Genomic DNA, 19,229 nt, shown 5'->3' with positions numbered 1-19,229 from the left:
TCCTGGGTTTCACTGGGAGAAAGCTTTTGTATTGCTCTGATCTTTAATATCTAAGCATTTGCACAGTGACCTTTGGTGAATATGAACTTCTGAGCTACACATAACTAGTGCCACACTGCTAGTCTTCAGCCTGGGGAGTGGTCCTTCAGCTTTGCTAGAAGGAATCTAATGTGTTTATGGAGAAAAGTTCTCAGTCCTTATCACAGGCCCTTGGCACATATCAGTTGGTTATTTGCAGAAGGAGGTAGCACTTAGTTGGATCATTCTGCCTTTCTGAGTTTCCACTATGAACAAGCTTGTTTGAATACATTTAAGACACAAAAAGGTAAGGCTTCAAGATCAGTTGTGGGCAGATCCCAGGAACCATTCTATTGTCCTTCCTTCATCCCCCAATGCCCGTTCCTCCCCCTTCCTTGCATCCACCTAAGTCGTCTGTATGGCTAAAGATCAGGGAACAGATCCTGCTGAAAGCCAACCCTTTTTCCCCTGATTAATTTTCTTCCATGACAGTAAGCAAAGCTCATGGATATGGCCATGTGGTTTCTGATACCTGAAAAAGAGTTGCAGCAAGCAGGTGGTTTGGGTTTGCGGTGCAGGGAGGAGCTGTTTGCTTTTAAAGTTACTTACACTGATCCTGAAATTGCTCCTAAGTCATGAAACTGCCAGTCTGCACCCAGACCTCCCAGCGCAGCTGAGTGTGTCCCCTGCTCCCTTTGTGCACAGGGCGAACCAGGCTATGTGCTGGGAGGAGTGGAGGTGATTCCTGGCCAAACTGGGCAGCCTGGTCCCACTGTGAGTATCATACCCCACGTATGGTGGACCCTTCAGCCTCTCAAGGGCTGGTAGAGAGGTGAAGGGAACTGGGAGAGAGCCCACATCACTCCCTTTCCTGGTTTTCATTGTTGCAGGGACAGAAAGGGCAGCCGGGCGTTCCTGGGGTAGCAGGACCACCCGGTTTACCAGGTTTACCAGGGCCACAGGGGCCACCAGGGATCTCCATCAAGGTAAGCATGGTTATTTGAAGCATGGTTCTGTGATATACCACAGAAAGAGGAGACCCGGCATAGTCCACAGTCTCTGGATGCTCTTCATTCTGGGGCCCTGGGAGCACACATCTTCTCTCCATCATGGGATTCTCCCATTGAGGCATAGAAGGAGGCAGTCTGCAAAATGTTCCTGTCATCAGGGGCCCTGCTCTTCAATGCAGTGGGAACAGGTGATTGAAAAGGTTACAGTCAGCCTTGTCTGACATGGGAGTAGGTTCAGTGGCCTCTAAGACTTTTCCAGCTCCAGGTCCCTAGGAGGGCTGTTCAGCAGCTAGAGTGAAATTCACAGGATCACTTGTGCTGTACACAGGCAAAACTGGACTGATGGTTCTCACCAAATGTCTCCTTGCATTGTGGGTAGGTCAAAAAGTCTCAGCAGACATCAAGAGACCTAAATCCCCCTCCTCTACCCTAAGGTGGGGGGGTTGACACCAGATATTTCGGGCTGAGGTGCCTGGAGCATGCAAGACAGCAGACACCTCTACTAAAGCTCTGTCTTCCCTTGGGGGTGGGAGTTTTGGTCCTCTGGGCTTTTCAGCCTGCAGGAGCTTTTTGCTGGGACTAGGTTTAGAGAGGACCCTTTCTCTAATTACCACCCTATGGTAACTCTCCTTGTCCTTTGTGTTTCAGGGTGAACCAGGGGATTCAGGTATCAGGGTAAGTACCTGAGATTGGCTTTCACTTTTGCATGTGATGAGAAGCCTTTTTTTATTTTTATTTCTAAGCTGCCCAATAGCTCTGGTTTCCCTACTTACCAGATGTCCATCAAGACCCATAAAGGTCTGCCGGGACATGCAGTAAGACTTCCCTGTGCTTCATGCAGGGCCCTCGTGGAAGGAATGGCCTCAAGGGTGACAGAGGAGGCATGGGAGAGCCGGTGAGTGGTCCACCAATGGCCAGTTGCTGAGGAAGAGCTTCTGGCCACGGTGGGAATGGGCCATTGGCCTTGAGATGCCTTCTGCCACATGGACTGGGTGTAGAGGGACAATGTCTACTGCCAGTTCTCATCAGCCACCACTTTGGGATGCCTCACTCTGTTGACAAGGGTAGGCAGATTAAACAGGGCCAATTAAGCATTTCTCACTTTGTCAGCTTCATTCTGTTGACCTGTCACTCAGGAATTGCCACAAGGAAAATGTTAAAAGGCCATCAAAGACACGGGATAACAGCCATTCATTTTGCCAAAAGCAAGGGCATGCCTCTACCTCATGGCATGGAGCAAAGCTGTGAGAAGTGCGTCCATCATGGTGCTTGCCCTGATGATAAACCCTCTGGTGTAGTCAGTTATGTTGGCAGGTGATAGTAAATGTCACCTCATGAAGACTACTCCAAAGCAACAGTGATTCACCCTTGAGACCCCTCTGTCTCCTTCACCCATGGAGCAGCTGAGTGCAACCCTTCTTCTTCCCACATCCCACTCCCCTGGTCCCAGGAGGACAGAGAACAACTGGGGCAGGTCCAGGGGCGGGCAAGAAGGTGGATCAAAAAGTGTGGGACAGTAAACAGGCTGAGCTGGAAGCAGATTCAAAGCAAAGAGCCACTTCTTCATAAAAGTCCCACAAGGGTGTTTGGGGTGTAGGAATTTTGAGTTCAAGGGGAGATAAGAGAAGAAAAAAATGTCCATGGGGGACTACTAGGAATAAAAGAATCCAAGCTGGGTTTGGGAAGTCCCTGCATTACAAATGGCTCAAACCTGAAAGATTACTGAGAGACTATATGCATGCCCTGTTCTTGCATCCTTCCCAAGGTGCCTGTTACTGTCCTTTATGATACATGGGCTTTTTTTTTTTTTTGTTACCTTTGCCATACTGTAAAGTTATATCCCACAGACCAGCCATTTCCATATGTCAGTCTTCACCATTTCTACACCAGCAAGCATCACTATGGTCACCTTTTCACAGCAACACAGCCATGAAGAGCCACTGCAGAAAACAGCCACTGCCAGATCGACATGGGTACCCAGGCTTTTTCTTCCCATGTAACAAGCAAACACATCTTTACTTTCTCTTCCTGAGTAAAGCCAGTGATTCATATCTTATTTGTGGGTGAAAAGGAAATTTGGGAATACATAGGTATCTCTATAAATCCTCAGTTGCAAAGCAGCTGTTAAGATAGGCACATCAGGATATATATTCCTCTGCTTGGGTTTCTACAGATTTAAAAATAGAACTTTTCTTTAGTACGATGGGTAACAAACAGTTTGAAAGAAAAAGAATTGATGATGTATCTTACTTTTCAGGGGAAACCTGGCTTGCCAGGCCCTGTAGGGCTACATGGTGTTCCTGGACTGCCTGGACCAAGGGGAGAAAAGGTCATTACTCTCACATCAGATGCTTGTGGAATCCATCAGTCCAAGGGGGAGCTGAGAACAGCTGAGAGAAAGTAATAGCAGGATAGACATGTGGGGAGATACTTCAGGATCTCCCACCATTCCCCTTCACTCCCTGCTTGTCTGGGTTTGATTTTCTGCATAGTAGAATAGATGCTTCATCTCCATCCAAGTCCATTTTTCCTCACAGTCCTCTTGTTTCTACCCAGCAGAAGGTCTCCTCTGCAGTTCCTGCTGGTGAGAGCAATGTTTCCTCCCAAATACGGCTCGAGCCCTGCATGCTCCCTGTCCCTTGGATAGGGCTGCTTCATTGAACCCCCCACCCTGCTTCTAATGGCCACTGAAAACACCTACAGACCCTTGTTTGTAATTGTCTCGTCCAAGTTGTTGTTTGTACCTTGCTTGAAGGTTACTGATCAGACATATGTCTCAGCCAAATGTTTACACAGCAAATCCCTCCCTTCCTGCTTTGCAGGGTGGCTAAGAGTAGATCTCTGAAGCAGGTATCCAGGTGGGACATGTCATGCTCTGCATCTTTGAGGACCAGGTTCCCTGAGTGCAATGCTCTGCTTACCTTGCAGGGAATGGCAGGAACTGGCATTCCCGGCACTGCTGGCTTGAAAGGCGAAGAAGGAGAGCAGGTAGGATGGCAATTTTGTGTTGAGATTTGCAGCTAAAATCTCCTTGGAGGGTTCAGTGTCTCCAGACACTCCTCCAATACCTGCCATCGTGGTTTTCCCTGGAGGGCACATCCTATGGTTACAACTGGAAAGGGTGAGAGAAGGGAAGACACTGGGTTTTAAAGTCTGAGCTTTCACTGTTTCTTCTGGTTTTTTCAAGGGGGTGATGGGACCTCCAGGAGCACCAGGACCAAAGGTGGGTACTGAAACGCTGAACCTGAGTCCCTGTGCCTGGTACTCGGATGCCAAGGAAAGCATCTAGCTCTAACCATCACCATAGGCTGTGGAAATGTTGACCTCTTACTCAAAAGCAATGAAAGGGAATAATTTTACACATCAGCAGCCACTGGCCTGTGGAAGTCATTCCTGCAGGGTGCTGCAGAGACCTAGAATGGTAGCAAGTTGTGATATTCTAATAAAATAATAAAAGGCATTTTTCTGGCCAGTGAGACTCTGCAGAACTGTAGAAGTTCACATTAGATGTGTTTTGAGAGGAAGATGTAAGGAACAGATTGTCTCATATGTGCATTTTGGACACCTTCCTCTGAACCTTCCAGACCCACATTCACTCCTAAGTTCCCAGCAGAGAAGGACCAGCCCTGTGAGAGGTGACACAGCCCATCCTGAAGTTTAACTTTTCTTCTGAAAATGCCCATCTTTCTGTTGGGGGAGAAGGAAACCTTGACTTGACCAATTCTCTCACCTTGCTTAGGAGCCTGGGGTCAGTGGTGGGGAACAGTTTTGGCCTCTTGGTGCTGCCAGAGGAAAGGAACCAGACAAATGTAGCTCCAGTCCAAATCTGGCAACTCTGCAATGAACCCAGGGAAGATGATGGATGGCAAGGACTAGTCGGGAAGGGACTCATGGCAGACAGGAAGATTTTCTTGCATACTGCTGCATGCCTCCCAGCTCTCACTACTCTTGGAGATGTGGGAGTTCAACTCCAGGTTCTCCATGTGACAAAATACCTGGGAAGCTGCAAGTGCAGGAGGAATCAGCTGATCTTGGCATATACAGGGATGACTGCTGTAGGAGGACGAGACTTTCTCCTAAGCCAGGAGAAATGCTTCTCAATTCAGGTTTGAGTGGATGTTTGCCTCTTCCTGAAGTACCTGGCTTGAGCTCATGTTGAAGTTTGACACCAGAGAAAGGCTCAGGAAGTCTGAATTTTCCCTGGTATGGGGAGTGCCAGGTGTGGGTTTAGGTGGTAAGGAAACTCAGCATGGTCCCAAGTTGTTACAGCTCTTGGAGGAGCAACCACTTAGGATTGGGTTGTATGGCCCTCTGCATACCCTCTTCTGCAGGTAACTCAGGATATACTCTTTGAGTTAACTGCTGAAGGCCAAATGGATCTGCGTCACTGATTTATTTCATGTCTGTTAAAGCTCAAAAAATGTCCATGTTGAGCCCAAAATAAATTATTTTCATACTTCAAATAGATAGAAAATGAAGGAAAAATTAATATCAAAGGAAACATTTCATTCAGCATGAAACAAAGTAGTTTGCTTCCCTTTACAGTGGTGCTTTTTAATTTCATAAAATAAAAAAGGATCTTAAATCTGTAAAGTCTTTGCAAATGTAACAGCAGGTTTGCTGCTTATGTCTTGCTCTTCACGAGAGTAAAGACCTCCTTGACTTGCCCAGTCTTGATACACACGAATATGGGTCTGTGGGTGGGTGTTTCACGGACTGCTGATGCAAAGCAATGGGGAGAAAGAGCAAAATCTGGCGGGGTGCTTACTGGTGAGGTGACTGTTGATGTTTATGAGCTCTTTCTGAGTTGACAGCAGAAGGTGCAGGAGGCAATCACAGCTGCTCATTTTCATTTAGAGTGAACCAGGACCACCTAGGGAAGAAGAATTGATTGGGCCAAGGGTGTGCCTCCAAATTAATCAAATCACAACAAAGTTTTAAAAATTAAGATTAAAAAAAAAAGTAAATGTAGAACCCATAGTAACTGGGCCCTCGACCAACATCTCACTTTGCTATCTTGGTTACGCTCAGCCTCTGAGCTAAGCCTGGACCTACCCTGCAACCCCTGACCTGCGCATTATCTATGCTGTAAACCCTCAATTTTTTCCAGAAGACTGTCTCATCTTCAGTTCTCAAGCTCCTTGGGAGGAAAGAGTCTGATCAAGCTCAGGATAGTCCATCTATATATATAGTAATGTATATATATTGTATTATAGAATCATAGAATGATAGGATGGTTTAGGTTGGATTGGACCTTAAAGACCATCTAGTTCCAGCCCCCTGCCAGGGGCAGGGACACCTTCCACTAGACCAGGTTGCTCCAAGCCCCATCCAACCTGGCCTTGAACACTTCCAGGGATGGGGCACCCACAGCTGCTCTGGGCAACCTGTGCCAGTGCCTCACCACCCTCACAGTGAAGAATTTCTTCCTAATATCTAGTCTAGCTCTGTCCTCTTTTACTTTAAAACCATTCCCCCTTGTCCTGTCACTACAAGCCCTACTAAAAAGTCTGTCCCCATCTCTCTTATAAGCCCCCTTTAGGTACTGGAAGGCCGCCCTAAGGTCTTCCTGGAGCCTTCTCTCCTCCAGGCTGAACAGCCCCAGCTCTACCAGCCTGTCTGCCTAGGAGAGGTGCTCCAGTCCTCTAATCATCTTTGTGGCCTCTTCTGGACTTGCTTCAACAGGTCCGTGTCCTTCTTATGCTGGGGACCCCAGAGCAGACACAGCGCTGCAGGTGGGGTCTCACCAGAGCAGAGCAGAGGGGGAGAATCCCTCCCTGGACCTGCTGACCACGCTGCTTTTGGTGCAGCCCTGGGTTTGGTTGGCTTGCTGGGCTGCAAGTGCACATTGACAGGTTACATTGAGCTTCTCATATGTAGTTCATATATATATATAAATATTTATATATGTTATATAGCAGATTATTGTGGTAGAACTATATAGTAACTATATTTAATTTTATAAAAATATGCAATTTAATATTAGGCATTATAAAAAAAGTATGTATAGTAATATGTTTGATTATACAAGATAGCAATATATTATATATACTATACTGGTAATTAATATGCAATATACAATATCTATCAATTCATGGACTACATATATAACACGCTATGTGCCATATATGAAATACATGTAAAAAAATGTATTTTTTTTACTTGCTTTCCTCCCTGCTTTCACAATCTCCAGTGGAGGAAACGTGCTTAGCAGGCTCTTCTGCAGTGTGCAAACCTCCAGGCTCGTCCTGCCCTGCCAGTGGATCCTTGTCTTAACTAAAGCATCTTCTGTTTTCCAGGGTAACAAAGGGCAAGGTGGTGATAAAGGGGAAAAGGTGAGACTGGCCAGCACTGAAGTGCAAAGTAGGAGGGGAAGAAGCACTGGCTCTGTTTTGGGGCTCAGGACAGAGCAGTTGAGGTATCTGACTGGAGATCCAGAGGGAGGGAATTTGAGGTCCCCCCCGAAGGCTTCTTCCAGTCTGGCCAGATGTAACTGGGCCACGTAGCTGCATGCCACGCCACCGTAACTTCAAGGTTCAGGAGCTTGCTGATGTTGAAGGTGCTGTCATGCATGGACTAGACTTTGCACAAATGGTAAATCTCTGGGACAGTCTGCAGCTAGCAAACACTGACAAACAAACTTTGAATACTCTTTGCTGGTCCATACTGAGTATTCACAGTTTGCTTTTATTGAGCTATCTTTCAGGTTTTGACAGCTCCCCCAGCTGCACTTGTTCTGCACATGTGTTTGATTATAACCTCAAAGATCAAAGAGACAGCAGCATTTTTGCTAAGAAAAGCTAGTGAAAAATGGAAATACGCTGTCAGTCTTCCTCGAGCCAGTGCACCTTGCAGGAGCAGCCCTGCAAGCACAGCGAGTGTGTGTACTTGCAGCTTCCAGCTCTGAGCAGAGACCTGGGGCTGGGGGTTAGGCAAAGCACTGACCTTGTCTGGTGGCTCCCATTCATCTCATAGCCGTCTCCATACCTTCTCTTGCTTGCAAAGGACCATCTTCAATAGCTTTTCCTGGGCTGAGAGCTTGCTGCTCTGCACTTCATCTCTGGTAGATGGCAACCAGGCATGTTCAAGATAAGCATGGGGATTTCCCTCTCTTACCCCATAACTGTCTGGCAGAGCTGTCTTGTAGTTAGTGAAAAATTGGGCTGAAAAGCTTTCTCCCTCCGTCTGGCTGAGAGCTTCTCACTACAGCAGGGATTGAAAGTGCTGAATCTTTTTTCATTTTGGTGGAAATCCTCTTTTGATGTCTTGCAGGGACTCCCAGGACCTCCAGGGCAGAAGGGAGACCAAGTAAGTCGAACAGTAAGAGAGCAACATGTTTGACTAGCTCAGGTGAGAGTATCCCGGCTTTCCCCAACTTGTTCTATGTGTGCAGCTCTTGCAAGTACAGTTGAGTGTGTTTATGGGGCGGCTTACGCAGAGGTGAAGCCAGCAGGGATGTACTTGAATGCTGTTTTGCTGTTGTGCTTCTGAGATGGGTTTTGAGCTGTTTTAAGGAATGGATAGGGGGAAAAAATGAGCAGAAATTTTTCTTTGCCCCAAATTGTTCATTTTACGTCCTTTTGCCTTGCAGGGGAACCCAGGATTCCCAGGTGCTCCAGCTATGGGGGTAACTATGAGTGGATTACAGCCCTTCTTGTCCTATAGCTATGCAGCATCACCACCAGTGGTGCCAGTAGACTGAGGACCAAGAGAGATGTGTCCCACTGAACTGCAAGAAAAACTAATGGACCTTTTCCCTGACCCTCCAGCCGACTATGTCTTCTGCTCCCTTGCTCCACTTCTTGTATTCCCAGCCCTGCAAGATAGTTGCCCACTGTCTCCTCAAAGGAGCTTCACTGCTGTGCAGGAAACATGAGAATAAAGCCTCCCCACCACTGAAGCCTTGTGCTCCAGGCCTGTCCCCGTGCTCAAGCTCCTCATTCGTGATGGGGCTGCTCTGGTCCCTGCTGAAGCAGCATGTCCCTCTGCTGCTTCACATCTCTCTAAATGCTAGGGCAGCTCTAAGGAGAAAACTTGGTGGCGGCCACCACTGCATGTCCCATGGCATTGCTGCACATGGTGTGGGAGCAGCTGGAGATTGCATTAAGGACTAAGGCCCACCACCAGGACAGACTGATGTGTTATGGAGGATGCTTGAATGAGCAGAGACATTGCTGTCTGAAGGTCACCTTGGTGTGTGTTAGCAAAGGCTACAGCAGCTCTCTGCTAATAGTACCTTGCATGTGTGATCGTTCAGTTCCATACCTAGAGCCAAAACCTACAGAAGCTGATGGGATTCCTCACAAGCTTCACTGGGTTTGGGATTTGGCTTGTGGTTCTTTCTGGCTTGTAGCCCATTCTGATTTGTAGCCCTTTCTAACCATCAGTGCAGGTCCTATCCCATAACAAGGCTGAGATTCTTTTGCTTTGGAAAAGGTGATTTGAATAGACCCTCCTTTGAAAGGGAGATCCTTTTTTCCCAAATAAGAGGACATTTCTGTGATTTCTTTTTATCCTCAGATTTTGGGACCTCCAGGCAAGAAAGGTGTCAGGGTAAGTCCATTAATTAGCACTGCTTGAAACTTAGATGAGATCTTCAGCTGAAAAAGTGAAGGCCGTACCATGTTTCACCATCTGAACCATATCTCCCTTGTGATTGACTGGAGAGGAGATGTTGAAAAAGTAGCAGTAGTCTTGCCCTGCTGGCATTTCTTTTGCTTTTATTAACATTTTGTACCTAGCATTCTCTTTCTAGCCCTAGTCTGGGGGGAGATTTGGGATTTCCATGTGCTGGTTTTAGAAGGGAGAGATTGCTGAAGTGCAGATCCAGCCCACGCACAGAAGCTACTATCCAGCCAAGGGAGGCATTGACATAAAATCAAAGCACAGCTGAGGCTGGAAGGGACTTCTGGAAGTCTCTAGTCCCACCTCCTACTCAAAACAGAGCCAACTTCAAAGCTGAGTCACATTGCTCAGGGTCTTGTGTGCTGAGCATCTCCATGGATGGAGATCTCCCCACATCATTTAGGCCTCTGACTCAGTGTTTGGCCTCCCCATGACGGAAGAAAACTGAATTTCTCATACCAAGGAGACCACTGAGACAGAGCTGTTCCCTGACTATATTGTCCATATTGTACATCTACTTTATAGCACAGTGGCTACAGTTCACTTTTTCAGTGGCCTCATGGTGAAATGTGGCCTGGAATATCTTTTTATTACTATTATTATTATTATTATTATTATTATTATTATTATTATTGATAGCTCACTGCCAACCTGCAAAGAAATAAAAGATCTCCCTCATCTATGTAAGAAGTATTTACTGCAGGACTAACTCCTCTTGGCTTTTTGACAGCTGACATTTGTGAAATACCCTGCAGTGCTTCATACCTCCTGCACCCTACAGAGACAACAGGTTTTGTCCTTTTCACTGGGCTTGGATGTTGGAGCCACCTCCCTTTATTGGCCTTATTGTGCAGACTGCTTGACACTGTTTAGCAAAAATGTCTCTCTTCTTTTAGGCTGGCTGCATTTAGGTGGCGGGCCGGGACTCTTGCAGTGTCCCCATGTTGGAATTGGCTTGGAATATCTCAATTTTTTTGTCTTGATAGCTCATTGCCAATCTGCAGGGAAATAAAAAAATCTTAATTTTATCCTGCTCATACACTATAAATGGTGTTCTACAATACAGCAGTTGCATGGCTGGAGAGGGTGTAACTACTGTGATGAGTTTTGTATGACAGAAGACCAGATACTGCAAAGTTTCATTATAAACCCAAAGGTGGATGGTTGGGTGGTTTTGGCAAGGGAATGGTTTTCGGAGTGTATTAGAAGTGCAAAATGCAGTTCTAGGGAACCACATGAACAGGGCTTGGCTTCCTGCATGATATTATAAGCTTTGGGTATGTCTTTTTTTCAAAGGGAGACACTGGACCAACAGGGGCCCTGGGACCACAAGGAGACAAAGGAATACAAGGAGACAAAGGAGAGAAGGTAATGCACTTGCTTTTCTCAGCGCATCTTTTATTTTGGGTTTATTTTGTTTGTGTCCACAAGGGAAACTCTGAGGCAGATGGAATTCCTTCCCACGTCATGCTAACAAGGACCACCCATATGCTGAAAGCCAAGGGGAGACTTGTCACATGTAGAAGTCAAAAGCTCTTTGAAAGGAAGTCAGTGAGAGAGGCAGTTACTAATGCTCAGCTCACCCAGCTGCCAAGGACGTTCTCCGTCCTTTTCTGCTGGCTTCAAATGTGGAAATTTATGTCCTGAGCTTGAAAGCTGTTCTGGCAAGACATTATATCTCCCTCTGCATCTTGCTTAGCACCAAACACAGCACTGGCAACTAACTCCCACCGGTTACAGCAAGGGTGGGAGGTAGGCTGATCCTTGAGGTGGCTGCGAAATGGTGGTGGGGTGGAGACTGCTAACAGCAAGCATGGCATAAGATGTGTTCCCAATAGTGAGATAATCAGCGGAGCAGGGTTATGCCACCACAGCTTGTGCATTGTGATGGAAGCATTGCAGACAAGATCTGCAAGATCAGGATGGGGAAACCAAGGCATGTGCTGGGTTCCCCAGACTGCACTCTACTGAAAGTTGACTCTCCACAACAGCATCTCTGTGGTGGCCATAAGGACAAACTGAGAGGTAGTACCAGCACAGAGTTTGTCCTAGCTGTCTCTCTGTTGTATGTAGAGTTGCAGAGAGGAAAGCTCCTGCTCCCCAAGCGTTACACTGAGATGCACATCATCATTGATTTTTGCAGGGATGTCCAGGTTTCGGCATTCCTGGTCAACCTGGGCTAAAGGGAGACCCAGGCGATAGGGTGAGTGGGGCCGTACACTGTATGTGGAAAGGGGAGGGCTAAGGAGGCAAATCAGGAGGTTCAGAGACAAAATCTCTCTATCACCTCCATGCATGTGAATTTACTGGCCTTCACCCTTGGGGAAATTAATACGGGGTGGTGACAAGGACTCGGGCTGTCACCCTGTGGTTGGCGATCCCGTGGTGGTCTTGTGTGATGGGGTAATTAGCACTGTCTTCCACAGTCAGGTGCCAAGGCGGGGCTCCTCTGAAGTGTAGGCAGAGGATCACTCATGAGTCTGGAAGAAAGCACAGAGTCAAGGGTCAACTGGTAATTCTGTAAACAGCAAAGCCGAGGAAGCTTCATTTCCAATGGCTTTGTGTCCTGAAAGTGAACTTGACCTTTATCTTCCTGACTTTTGTGTCTAAGAAGGTTCAAGTGTCTGGTGGCTCCTACATGAGCTCACTGATGTCTAGTAGAGGCTGGCTTAATGCCTTGGTTTTCCCTTCTACAGGGACATTAACAGTCCATTTCATTAATGTAATTTCACTTTAATAGTCACATCATTAATGGTTGAACTTGATGATCTAATGGTTGGACTTGATGATCTTAAACCTCTTTTCCAACCTACATGATTCTGTGATTTTAAACCAGCAAAAACCTGCAAAACCTAACACCTCAGGTCCCCACCCTGCCATCAAAGCTAGTAATCAAAGCATTAATGGTTTCAAAGTGGAGAAGACAGATGCATCTAGATGGTGTGTGCTTACAGAAGGGCCTCTTGGGACATCATCTGTTTTCCCTTTCTCTGCATTTTACTACGCTGTTTCAGCTGGTAATTCCTGCAATCAAAGAACAGCTTTGCAGCACTGAGTCTGATGTTCACACCCTTTAGATACAACAGAGGACCCTCACCTGAAATTATTCTACTGTATCATTCTTGCCATATGACTAATGTTCTGTATTTCTGCAGGGAAATGTAGGTTTGTCTGGCAAACCAGGTCAGAAGGTGAGTCTGTGCAGGGATTGCCACATGTAAAGCATTGTCTCATGACTAATACCTATGTCACCCAAAGCAACTTGAGTCAGTGGGGTTTTTATCTTTGCCATAGGGCTGTGTCAAAATGCAGAGAGCATTCTAAAGCTGAAAGGTCTGAACAAATCCGGCTTTGCTGAAGTCTTCATATGACATGCAGAGCCCTACAGAAAAACAAAAGATGCTCTTGCATATTCAGTGAGGCCTTAAAAAAATCCTGCAAATCCTGGCTTGTAGGATTCCTCCTAGCAATGGTTCAAAACTGGTCAAGAGAGGTCAAGAAACATCCCAAATGTCATGTTTGTTCAGTGAATATGTTTCGCTGTGTATGTTTCTCAAACAGCGTTGCTCCCCAGGCTTGGCTGAAGGACCATATGAATGTGAGAAATATTACAGCCTGATACATAGCCCAGTGAAGAGAATATTTAGGCTGGATGAGCTTGATGGGCATGGAGAAATTTGATATCAAAAAAGATAAATGAGATGCATCCATGATGGGATGTGTTAACAAGATGTGTTAATGCAGTTGCAAAGTGAAGAAAACAGCAAGAGGTATTTAGGGTTGGGAGAAGGCATGGTGAGGTGGTTGAGTGATGAGGAAAGTCTCTGTTGTACAAACATCAATTAGAGCCAATGCATAAATACCCATCCACGAGAGTTCAACTGACTTTACATAGGAATAGAAGTTAAAACATGGAGGGGCAACTGACCGTGTGCCTACACCGCACTCTCAAGACCAGACCTAACTCCTGGGTCTGTTCTAATAGGTCACTTCATTTGAGCTGCAAAGCTTCCTGGAGGTGGAGATCCTCAGAAGAGTCTGTCCTGCAGTGTCTGCCAAGGCTGATTGCGGAGTCTGAATGCACTACGTTAGAGACAGATGCTTCCCAGTCCAGCCCACTAAGCAAATACTATAAGCACAACCCTTCCTGGCACAGGGTAGATGCTCTGAGCCCAAGCTTCAGCCAGGAATGTGGAAGCAATTGCATGGCCACTGAGCCTGGCATGCTGTCTGAACCTGCTCCACAGTGTCTAATGTGAGAACTGTGAAATGCAGAAGAGGAATGTAACAACAATCTTGTTTTCTTTAGGGGGATATAGGTCTTAAGGGAGAGAAAGGTGAACCAGGATTACCTGGGAAACCAGGCGAGACCGGACTAAGAGGTAAAGATGTAAGTAGAAGCTAACAATCCAGCCGTATGGTCACGTCGAACCCCTTGGTACACCACTCAGTACCAAGCTAACAACCCCAGGTTATGCCCTTGCAATAGCAAGTAGGAACCAGTGACAGGATGAGACCACTCAGAAACATTCATTTTATACAGGCCTGGTTGGGGAAGAGACAGGTCTCAGCACAAGCAGCCAATGAACTACCTCTAATTAGGCATGATGGTTTGCTCATCAAGGGATCTAACTTCTCATTTGCTCTGTCTGCTCTTTGATTGCAAGTGAGGAGGTAGATCCCTCGCAGATTGTCATTAGGGTCTGCTTTAGGCTATGTTTCGGGTCTGAGTCTCTTTACCCTCGGTCTGGGAGGAACAAGTGCATGGCACCATGGTATTTGTGCTGCACTGCCTGGATGGAACGTTTCTTGTTATTCAACATCATGTTTTTTCATCACCGAGTCATGTCTGTCTGACGTGCAGAGAACTAGCACAGTGCGCAGCCACAACAGCCTGGACGGGCTTGCTTTTGGCTTTAGGACACCATAGTTCCCTCTTACGATCAAACAAGGTGGTCCCTCACAAAAGCATCATAAATGGCTTCTTCAAACAAGGTGGCCCCTCACAAAAGCATCATAAATGGCTTCTGGAAAGCCTCACCTAACCACAGTCAATAAGGATATTTCTTCAGTTCAAAGGGCTGAGTTGATCCGTGAACATCAGATGGAATAGGAACACCAAGGGAAGTCTTGAAAAGAAAAAAAAAGCAGCAGCTGTGTTTACAGTCCTGAGGTACTGCTGCCAGACACCCCTGACTTCAGAGCCACTGGTGATTTCAGAGTAAGAGCTGTTAACCTGAGGAGGAAGTTAGGGTAATAAACTTGGTCACAGATGGAAATGTAACCTTGCACTTCTGCATTGTGTTGTAGGGAGAACCAGGGAAGAAAGGCACCTCTGGGACCAAGGTAATCAAGGGGGAGCCCACACCTTCCAGTTACATGGCTACCAAACACAGCAAGCTAACTCACCGCTGGAGCTCCTGGTATGACAGTGTAGGAGAAGGGCTGCACTGAGTTAGAGTGAAGGTCTATCCAGCCCAGCATCTCACCTCCAAGAGTGACCAACTTCCCTGGAGGTCCTGGGAACAATGCAAAAGCAGGATGTCCTGTGTGAGAGGTGGTACCTCATGGGTCTTGGTAGACTTTGCTTCATGAATTTAGTCACCCCACATAAATCTTTAAAGACCCTCAACACCCCTGGGCAAAGCATTGCACAGGTTAGTTAAACAGCAGCTAGAAAATTACACCCTTTGATTTGTTTTGAAGCTGACCTCTGCTCGTTTTATTTCCTTTTTACTTGTCCTTATTGTAGATGAGACTATGAAGAATTTCCTTCATCTGGCCCTTGGCTTTTCTTTATTTCAGCTGTTGTTTCACCTCCCAAATCTGAAGGCTTGAAAAGAAAGGCCAAAAAAGAACTAAACTGTATTTTCCTTGAGAAATATTTCTTCATGTTCTACAGCACATGCAGGAAACAGTATGCCATGAATAACAGTGAACTTTGGTGGAAATAACTTCATTCTACCCCTATTTATGAATACTATCACCCTACATCTCCTATCCCGCTTACTTTATTTATGGGGTAAAACACCACCCCTAATTTAAGACATCTCATATGGCCATAAGCCTGCTTTGCCTTGGCTTTCCAAGCATTAAGCAATGCCGAAGCAGAGATCTAACTCACATTAGAGCCACTGCAATGGTAGGTGATCTTGGTTCTCTCCCTTTAAAGTGGTTCCTCCAGGTGTAAGTGCAGTAAAATCAGTATCAGTAAAGTTCAGCCTGAGGGAAGCAAACTTTTAAAAGCTACTCCTCCTCTCTTTTAGGGAGAAACTGGTGTCCCTGGAGAACCGGGAGAGAGAGGAATCAGGGTAATAATTACTATTATTACAATTTTCTGCCTGGGTGAGTGGTGGGGCATCAGGGGAGGTTGCTCTGCTGCTGCCCGGGCACCCCGGGTCTGGGCAGGAGGAGAGGACTTCCTTCTCCATCCTAACCAGAGTACCCCCTTAGAAATATCCATGTGCAAATATTTCTTGCGTGAAAAATCACAGAATGGCCAACATTTTTCTTGTTTGCTTTACCTTATTGACCTGCTGGACATGCTCTATTTATTTCTGATTGCTTCTCTGAATCCTTTCTTGCAGGGTCCACCTGGACTCCCAGGACGCCCTGGAGAACAGGGGATAAAAGGCGATACAGGGCAGCCTGGAAAGGATGTAAGGCAGTCCCTAAAGGAGCAGTTGAGAGAGGGTGGACTTGGATAGTGCAATACCAATCAAAGAAAGAACTGTATTATTTTTCTGCCTTACAGTCTGCAAGGCATAGAAATCTGCCTCCCTTTCTCATGGGGAGAGGGATCTCCTCTTCAAAGGGAAGATTAGGGCTGTTTCTCTCTTCTTGTTTAATTAACTAGAGCACAAGTTAAATAGCAGGACTGTGCACTGAGGGTTTCTGAGTGTGTAAAAATGTCCCCAGCCCCACACTGCTGGAAAAAAAATGCTTCGCTGTCTCAGTCTGGTGAGGAAGAAAGGGAAATGATACACTTAGGTTCTGTCTGTCTGATCCCCCTCTAATAGCTTTGGAAAACATGGGCTAAGACCAGCTACGTTGTCAGAGGTCTCAAAGACAGGGTGTTTCTACAAACTTTGTGAAACCAAACAGCTGGCTAGAGGAAAGTCCCTAATAAGCCCACCCGCTGAGGAAGAGGCTAATAATCTTATTAAATATTAGATAACTCCTCCACTGGAGAGATGTTGAAATCCAGATTTCATTAGCTCAGCTGCTCAAAGATAGGCTTGTTAGCCCATTGGATGCTGAGCTGACAAGAAGAGGGGAGACTTCTGATTCCCCTTACCACAGCTCGTTCTCATCCTGCCTCTCTCTCCACCTCCTAGGGGATCACTGGAGAGAAGGGAGGCAAGGGTGAATCTGTAGGTTTGCACATTCCCACTTATAACCTTGCATGAGAGAGAGTGTGTTTGGAGGCTAAAATCTTGAATGGCACCACTATTTTGGGGGGGAATGGGGTTATGCTGGTGTTGTATCTTCACAGGGTGAGCCTGGGCTGCCTGGGACTCCTGGAAGCATTGTAAGTAACACCTGCTTCTGTTGACTTACACGTTTATTCAGGGAAGGGATATATTGAGATTTATTGTGAATCCATGTAGGACACATTGCCAAAACTTACTGCTTTCAACAGTGCATGCTGTAGAGTGGATTTCCCTCCTGGCCTTATCAAAGGTGCAAAGCAGCGAAGCCAGCTCCTCTATACATATATGCATTAATCCCACCCCAAAGGGCATTAATCCCACCCCAAATGGCTTGTTACTGATGCTGCAAAAAGACTATGATGCAGAAGAGACTAAAAGCTAGCTATGAACCCATCTGATACCTTTAATCACCACCTGTTGTGTAATCAAGGCCTCTGAGCTCCCTCTATAGTGAAGACAGAGTTGGATACCTTCTAGGAAAGGTGCTTAGGCAGATGGAATGACTCATGCTCATAACTCTCCTGTGCCTTTGCATGGAGTTTTCCTTTGGATTAAAGGCCTAACATCAAATTCGGTCAGATGAAAAGCGAGCAACTCAACCCAGGTTTATCAAAAATAAGGCTGGAAGAGATTTTGAAAGGTCATTTAGGTGATCAAGGTGCTTCAGTACATGAATGTGCAAGGAGGCATTTTTACACCCTGTTGGCTTCAGTGGAGGTAAAGCCACCACCACCCTGCAAAGCTGAACCTCTGCCCTAGGACCAGGAGCCACAGCCTCTCAAGAGAGCTGTGCAAAACTTTATCTTCCACTCCTAGGGATGAGGCATTGGCAGGATCTGAGTAAGAGGCTCCTTCAGACTGGGTAAAATGCTACCAGCCACCTTCAGCGGTATTATTCCTGTACAAAACAATTATTTCAGTTGACTTCAGAGCTCCAAACAAGCCAGGAGCAAGGAGTTGGTGCCTTCTGGTGGTATTTCTCTCCATATTTTACAGCTCTCTGCTTCCAATACCAACGTGCTGTTTGAAACCACCCCTTTTGGGGGTCCTAGACCCATTTCCAGTTTTTGTTATCCACTGCAGCTCCTGTTCACTTGTATCTTGTGTATTCTGCACTACTTGAACTGTGGTGTGTTTGGGAGTGGGACATAGGGATAGCAAGCACCCCCTGTTCCCTTCAAAACTACAAGAGCCTTATTGCTCCAGGGTATGGCAAGATCTTCCTCTGCTAGTACGTAACCATCTCACTCCATCAGGCAGCCAGGTGGCTGCCTATGAGGATAGGGTTCTAAAAGTTTGTTCTCATTCACACAGTTACCCAACCAGCTACCCAAATATCCCATTAAATGCCCATGCCAGAGAGGGACCCAAACAATGTCCTGAGTGGCAGGGAAGTGTGTGACCAGTTCCCTTTGAAAGGGACTTCACTGGAGCCACCCTGAACCTCTTACCTGTGAGAGCAAAGATGCTGCACCAGCTCCCTGTAGGTTTAACGCCAAACATAGCAGGTTCAGGTTGCTGGCTGATCTGGGAGAAAGCATCCAGCTCTGTGCCCATGGATGAAGGCTAATGGAGATAAAAGGCACATGGAGGTGAGAGGCTCTATCAAAGACATCATACTTCACTTTGTGAGCATTTTTTCCATTTTTTGCAGATATCTTCTCTGGAGAACACCATCACCCTGAAAGGTGACAAGGTAAGATCTCCTTGCTGGAGAAGATGTGTGTTGAAGCTGAATATGTGATTATTTTGCGCATGTTGTATATTTTGTAGCTTTATTACTCTTATACGTCAAAGTCTGCAAACATAACCCAAAACTCTCAAGTTCCTTAAGCAAATTCTTGCTGTTCCCACATCCAACAATAAAGGTCCTCCAAATACAGTGCATCATTTGATGATGTCAGGGCACGGTGAGCTTTGGTTCTCCTTCCAAACCTTCAAATTTCTGCAGGGCAAACTAGAGCGATCATTTCAGCCCAGAAATCAGAGGGGTCCATTCAGATGCTGAAGTTCACTGTGAGACTGACTGCTTTGCTGAAAGGGAATGAGATGACTTGGACGTTGGAATAAGTCCAGTACATTGTCCAGATCAACGAGCCTATTGCTGTTACAGAAGATCCTTGTCATAGCAATAGCTCTAACT

At 46.2% G+C, this 19,229-nt stretch overlaps 1 protein-coding gene across 1 annotated transcript in view; it reads left to right on the top strand.

Moving 5' to 3' along the window:
* Positions 1-19,229, top strand: part of LOC101923239 (collagen alpha-1(VII) chain-like) — a 116,318-nt gene that overhangs the window by 45,386 nt on the left and 51,703 nt on the right. Inside the window, exons 31-51 of the mRNA XM_055807686.1 lie at positions 724-792; positions 909-1,004; positions 1,677-1,703; positions 1,870-1,923; positions 3,286-3,357; positions 3,957-4,016; positions 4,216-4,251; positions 7,328-7,363; positions 8,301-8,336; positions 8,620-8,655; positions 9,549-9,581; positions 10,950-11,021; positions 11,797-11,856; positions 12,809-12,844; positions 13,963-14,043; positions 14,964-14,999; positions 15,920-15,964; positions 16,241-16,312; positions 16,991-17,026; positions 17,149-17,184; positions 18,741-18,782. Coding sequence (XP_055663661.1) covers positions 724-792; positions 909-1,004; positions 1,677-1,703; positions 1,870-1,923; positions 3,286-3,357; positions 3,957-4,016; positions 4,216-4,251; positions 7,328-7,363; positions 8,301-8,336; positions 8,620-8,655; positions 9,549-9,581; positions 10,950-11,021; positions 11,797-11,856; positions 12,809-12,844; positions 13,963-14,043; positions 14,964-14,999; positions 15,920-15,964; positions 16,241-16,312; positions 16,991-17,026; positions 17,149-17,184; positions 18,741-18,782 — 1,071 coding nt within the window. The remainder of the gene's footprint in view (positions 1-723; positions 793-908; positions 1,005-1,676; positions 1,704-1,869; positions 1,924-3,285; positions 3,358-3,956; positions 4,017-4,215; positions 4,252-7,327; positions 7,364-8,300; positions 8,337-8,619; positions 8,656-9,548; positions 9,582-10,949; positions 11,022-11,796; positions 11,857-12,808; positions 12,845-13,962; positions 14,044-14,963; positions 15,000-15,919; positions 15,965-16,240; positions 16,313-16,990; positions 17,027-17,148; positions 17,185-18,740; positions 18,783-19,229) is intronic.

Source organism: Falco peregrinus, chromosome 6 (genome assembly GCF_023634155.1).
Source record: "Falco peregrinus isolate bFalPer1 chromosome 6, bFalPer1.pri, whole genome shotgun sequence".
Classification (NCBI taxonomy): Eukaryota; Metazoa; Chordata; class Aves; order Falconiformes; family Falconidae; genus Falco; species Falco peregrinus.
The sequence above is the reverse complement of the archived record's forward strand: the minus strand, read 5'-3'. Positions and strand labels throughout refer to the sequence as shown.